This window comes from Engraulis encrasicolus, chromosome 1 (assembly GCF_034702125.1).
Source record: "Engraulis encrasicolus isolate BLACKSEA-1 chromosome 1, IST_EnEncr_1.0, whole genome shotgun sequence".
NCBI lineage: Eukaryota > Metazoa > Chordata > Actinopteri > Clupeiformes > Engraulidae > Engraulis > Engraulis encrasicolus.
Window position 1 is genome coordinate 13,281,884 of NC_085857.1, and position 5,903 is coordinate 13,287,786.

At 39.7% G+C, this 5,903-nt stretch overlaps 1 protein-coding gene across 3 annotated transcripts in view; it reads right to left on the reverse strand.

Annotated features, from left to right (window-relative positions):
* Positions 1 to 5,624: 5,624 nt before the first annotated feature.
* LOC134448030 (kinesin light chain 1-like) overlaps positions 5,625 to 5,903 on the reverse strand; it is a 129,027-nt gene continuing 128,748 nt past the window's right edge. For all 3 annotated transcript variants that reach the window (XM_063197791.1, XM_063197798.1, XM_063197807.1), the window contains one exon: positions 5,625 to 5,903. This exon is cut by the window's right edge and continues 18 nt beyond it. In XM_063197791.1, the coding sequence (XP_063053861.1) occupies positions 5,832 to 5,903 (72 nt within the window). In that variant the 3' untranslated portion in view covers positions 5,625 to 5,831.

Below are 5,903 nucleotides of genomic sequence, written 5' to 3' on the forward strand. Positions count from 1 at the left end.
TGGCCCAACAACCACTTCCGGGTGATCAAAAATAGACTCCCTTTGAAAGAATAAACGTTTGAGCGGTGATTTCTTTGTAATGTATCGCCTTTATGAACAACAGATATAAATACCTTACATTTTGAATAAATAATCTTTTAAAAATAAAGCGCTAGTATAATTTATCTCCTTTATATGATGATGGAAACAAAACACATGCTTTTATATTGAAGCATGGTCTGTGTTATGGTCTGAACCTGCATGAAAAATGATGAAGGGTAAATGTGTCTGTGATGTGGTCATGTAGTTGTGCTCTATGATGCAGCTTTATGTATCTATGATTCATCTTGAAGTAGGTCTACCTCTGTGTGTGTGACAGAGATGTGTGATGAATGGAAACAAGTTATAGGCTAACTAGAATAATGGGGAAAATATATAGAGTAGTGGAGTAGAGTAACATTATTGATCCCCAGGGGGAAATTCAGGACCAGGGGGAAATTCAGGAATATAAATATATATACATATATAAAATAAAATAAAAATATAGACTTTAGTTGCGTGGCCCTGAGGCCCCCAATGACACCTTGTCTATCTGCCTGCAATGCGTAATTGTTGTCTGCAGAAGAGCAAAACGATGACCAAATGACACTTCACACACACACACACACACACACACACACACACACACACACACACACACACACACACACACACACACACACACACACACACACACACACACACACACACACACACACACACACACACACACACACACACACACACACACACACTGTCTGTGTGTGTGTGTGTGTGTGTGTGTGTGTGTGTGTGTGTGTGTGTGTGTGTGTGTGTGTGTGTGTTTTAGAGAGAGAGAGAGATTTGGCAGTGTCCTGATTCTGCCCCTGGTGAATAAAGTCTAGCCTCCGTCATTATAAGATCATCTAGGAAGAGAAATATCCACTGACTCTAATATACTCTGACCTCAAGCACACGCACACGCACACGCACACGCACACACACACACACACACACACACACACACACACACACACACACACACACACACACACACACACACACACACACACACACACACACACGACACATAAATATTCATAGCAATTCATTTAATTTTTATTTTTTTGTTGTTATGGTAATACAGCATTTTAAATTACATTCAAAGATCTTCAGTTCTTCTCACATTACAGAGTACACAAAATATTAGTCAGGGAAAGGGTCATTCTTTGAGAGATAAAAATGCAAAGAATACAGAGCAATATTCATTGACACAATCGAAATGAAATAAAAAATGACTCCCAAAAATCTACATGCCTGAACACAGGAACATCCTGCTGCAATTAAATCCAGTTTTCATAAGCATTGCATTTCCAGTATAGAATCACTCCACACAGATACTAGGCTACTGGACCCAAGTCTGGTTTAGAAGGGTATTCAAAGAATTCAGTCAGGCATACAGTATATCACGAAAGTGAATACACCCCTCACAGTTTTGCAGATTTTTGAGTATATCTTTTCATAGGAAAGCATTACAGAAATGTAACTTTGACACAATGATTAGTGACCTTTTAACAACATATTTAACCGCTTAAATTTCTTGTTCACTCAGAAAAAAACAAAATACAGCCATTAATGTTTTAACATGTACTCACAAAAGTGAGTACACCCCAGATTAAAATCCGGTAAAGAAGGGGCTATGTTGGCTCGAATCGTCTCGAAATGAAACGAAATGAAAAGGGATGACAAGGGAGGTCATCAGTGTGCGTTTCAACCTTTCTTTGCATTGAACTTTTACATTTTGAGTCTGCATCTGCCTTAAATAGATTGGTGTGAGATTTGAATGCAATCCTATGGAGAATATTATGATCTGCTTCAGTAGTCACAGTGCATGTTGACATGCATGTTTCTTTTAGGTGTATTTCAGATTGCCAATGTTGACAGCATTCATGCATCCCCAAACCATGTCAGTCCCACTACCATGCTTGGCTTATGAGAGGATACACCTTTTTTGTCAAACTCACTTGTTTACCACCACACATGCTTGACACCATCTAAAGCAAATTTGTTTATCTTGGTCTCTTCAGATCACACAACATGGTTCCAGTGATCCATATCCTTGGTCTGTTCATCTCTCTTGAGACCAAGATAGACAAATTTGCTTTAGATGGTGTCAAGCATGTGTGGTGGTAAACAAGTGAGTTGTACAAAAAAGGTGTATCCTCTCATAAGCCAAGCATGGTAGTGGGACTGACATGGTTTGGGGATGCATAAATGCTGTCAACATTGGCAATCTGAAATACACCTAAAAGAAACATGCATGTCATCATGCACTGTGACTACTGAAGCAGATCATGATATTCTCCATAGGATTGAATTCAAATCTCACACCAATCTATTTAAGCCAGATGCAGACTCAAAATGTAAAAGTTCAATGCAAAGAAAGGTTGAAACGCACACTGATGACCTCCCTTGTCATCCCTTTTCATTTTGTTTCATTTCGAGACGATTCGAGCCAACATAGCCCCTTCTCTACCGGATTTTAATCTGGGGTGTACTCACTTTTGTGAGTACATGTTCAAACATTAATGGCTGTATTTTGTTTTTTTCTGAGTGAACAAGAAATTTAAGCGGTTAAATATGTTGTTAAAAGGTCACTAATCATTGTGTCAAAGTTACATTTCTGTAATGCTTTCCTATGAAAAGATATACTCAAACATCTGCAAAACTGTGAGGGGTGTATTCACTTTCGTGATATACTGTACAGGTATTGCACACTGCATTACAGTGTTCCATTGAGTTGAATTGTTACATCCCATTTTGTATTTGCCTTGTATTACATCTTAGACCTACTATTAAATGACACAAAATATTAGCCTACTATCTATTCAATTTTCTCGAAATGTAAATCTCTACATGTCTATATGTAACTGAGGTGTTCCCGCGCAGTCTGTCCCCCGTCTCGAACTCGCCACTTCCTAGTCAACACATCAGTTCGGGTAATGGAGTCACAGCACAATACCGCTGAGATAAAGGACCAGTCCGATAGCCCAGCGCTAACAATACTGTATGAGACTTCGGGAGGGAAATTTACAAACGTTCCACGCCACACTCTGCAAGTTAGCCTCCGTTACACTCACCCCCCTAAACCTCACTCCCATCCGGGTCACGGCACCAGTGTAACTGAGGTGTTTTCCCAGGCAGTCGGTCCCCCTCGGGTCTCAAACTCGCCACTTCCTAGTCAACGCATCAGTTTGGGTATGGGAGTCACAGCATGATAACGCTGAGCTAAAGGATCAGTCCGATAGCCCAGCGCTACCGATACAGTATGAGGCTTTGGGAGGGAGGTTTACTACTCTGCAAGTTGGCCTCTGTTACATACATAAATAACATCTACCAGGGTCAAACTCCTCATAAATATGCTTAGCGAATTAAACTAATTCTGATTTAGATAATGTTTATATCTAAGAGGTAAATCTTCCAATAGAATAGTCACAAGAGTTTATTTTCAACAGGACAATAAGGTAATTTAGACCCCTCGATTAAGAGATAATACAGTATTTCCATTATATGCTGTAAGTCACTGAAGCTGCCTTCTGGAATAACCCCCTAAAAGTGGAACAAAGTAGAGTACACAATTACAACAACTGTGAGGAAAATTTCAGTATCAGACATACAAAAGACAACTGTTCAGAGGTAGACAACCCGGATTGCAAAATTAAAACGTCCTTACACCAGTGTATTTTTTTCTACCTGTCCTTGTCTGATTATTAGCCTACTAATTACCATGATCTCATCCTCCTGACTGGAAAGGCATGATATGCCGGGTTGTCTGCTTCTGACAGTGAGTGTTCCTATTAGGGCTGGGCGGTATACAGTTAAAAAAACGTGATAACGGTTTTCACCTACACAAGGTTCACTTTTTGATGAGAGAAGGGTTTTATTTTAAGTTTTTATTCCAAAAAAGTGATTAAAATAGAAATGGAAATTAATGAAAATTCAGGATTTTATCTCATTTTTAAATTTAATTTCAGCCTTTTCTTCAGAAACATTGAGATGTGGGGGAAAATCACCGCTTATGAAAAAAAAATCGCGCAGAGAACCGTGATATTAATTTTCATCAAGAAAACCGTGATATTATTTTTTTTCCAGAACCGCCCAGCCCTAGTTCCTATCATTACTGCTCAATCACATGACCATCCCTGATTCTATACAAAACAATAGATCACCATCAAGTAAGTAGCTGGCACCTTCAGTAGATCATTCTGTTCAAGACAAATACACAATACAATGAAATAATATCGTAGATAGTATGCATCAGTGTTAAGACTAATTCTTGAATGTCCCAATCATAATTGGAGGTAATATGGTTGAAAAGTGACAGAATAAAAACAACACTGCTGCTACTACTACAACAGCGGTGTAGTCTACTTTTTTGAAGTGGGTATACTGTATATTTGAGCATTTTTTGAAGTGGGTATACTGTATATTTGAGCATTTTTTGAAGTGGGTATACTGTATATATTTGTGCTATTCAAAACAATGGATCAATCAATTTTAAGTGGGTATACTGAAATCCCTGAAATTTAGAAGTGGGTATACTCCGTATACCCACGTTCTACGTAGACTACACCACTGTACTACAACTAAACTACTCTATGCTCTCTATCCCACACTCTCTATGGTACCATATGGTTGAAAATGACAGGTACTGTACGGCCCTACAAAGGCAAGGTGCAGTAACAACATATTAATTGATTTCAAACTGAAAATGGTCTTTTAGACTGAAAATCTTCATAACACCTTCTTTGTCTTGGGACAAAGCCTTATGGTCCAACTGTGTCTCGTTTTAGAGATATTGCTATGTCAAATGTGAGTGTATCATTTATTAAATTTGCAGTAACTACAATGTCCAACCTAATACAAATACTGAAGGCCTTTTTCTCAATTTCAGTGTTCGCATAGTTACTGCACTTTGCTTTTACAGTACAGTACAGTAAAAACAACACAGCCTACTGTACGCCCTCTAGTGGCCTGAATGAGCATCTTTGGTTCAGATGCATCATGCACATTGAAGATCTCTAATGAAGTAAAGATGCACATTGAAGGTTTTACATTGTCGTGAATTTGTGTGCGTGCACATTCAAGTGTACAGCAACATGAATTACAAAGAGCAAGCTTGCTTAACTATAAGCAGTGGTTTACAGGATGTTACTGTACATATGTCTCACTGTGCATTTGTGGGGAATAGCCCATGAACACACAGTAGTGTACCATGTCCTGAGCCTTTCTAGTTGACGATATTTGTAGTGGCTTAGTAATCACAGCCATGCTTTCTTTGGTAGGTATAAAGCTTTGAATGTGTATTAGTGCTGCTAGTAAGTGAACATGGTGGTGGTCAAACAATGTACTTCCTGAATTGTACTTCGCATCTAAATATTTTGTACAGACGCATGCAGTAGCCAGTGGCATTTGTTTAAGATCACGATGCTGGAGCTGAGACCCCTGTATCTGTGTGTGTGTGTGTGTGTGTGTGTGTGTGTGTGTGTGTGTGTGTGTGTGTGTGTGTGTGTGTGTGTGTGTGTGTGTGTGTGTGTGTGTGTGTGTGTGTGTGTGTGTGTGTGTGTGTGTGTTATGATCCGTTGCCAGTGTATAGCTCCACGGTGCTGGAGCTGAGACCTCTGTATGTGTGTGTGTGTGTGTGTGTGTGTGTGTGTGTGTGTGTGTGTTATGATCCGTTGCCAGTGTATAGCTCCACGGTGCTGGAGCTGAGACCTCTGTATGTGTGTGTGTGTGTGTGTGTGCATGTTTGTGTGTGTGTGTGTGTGTGTGTGTTATGATGCGTTGCCAGTGTATAGCCCGACGGTGCTGGAGCTGAGACCTCTGGTCTCCCTCAGCCTCCTGCT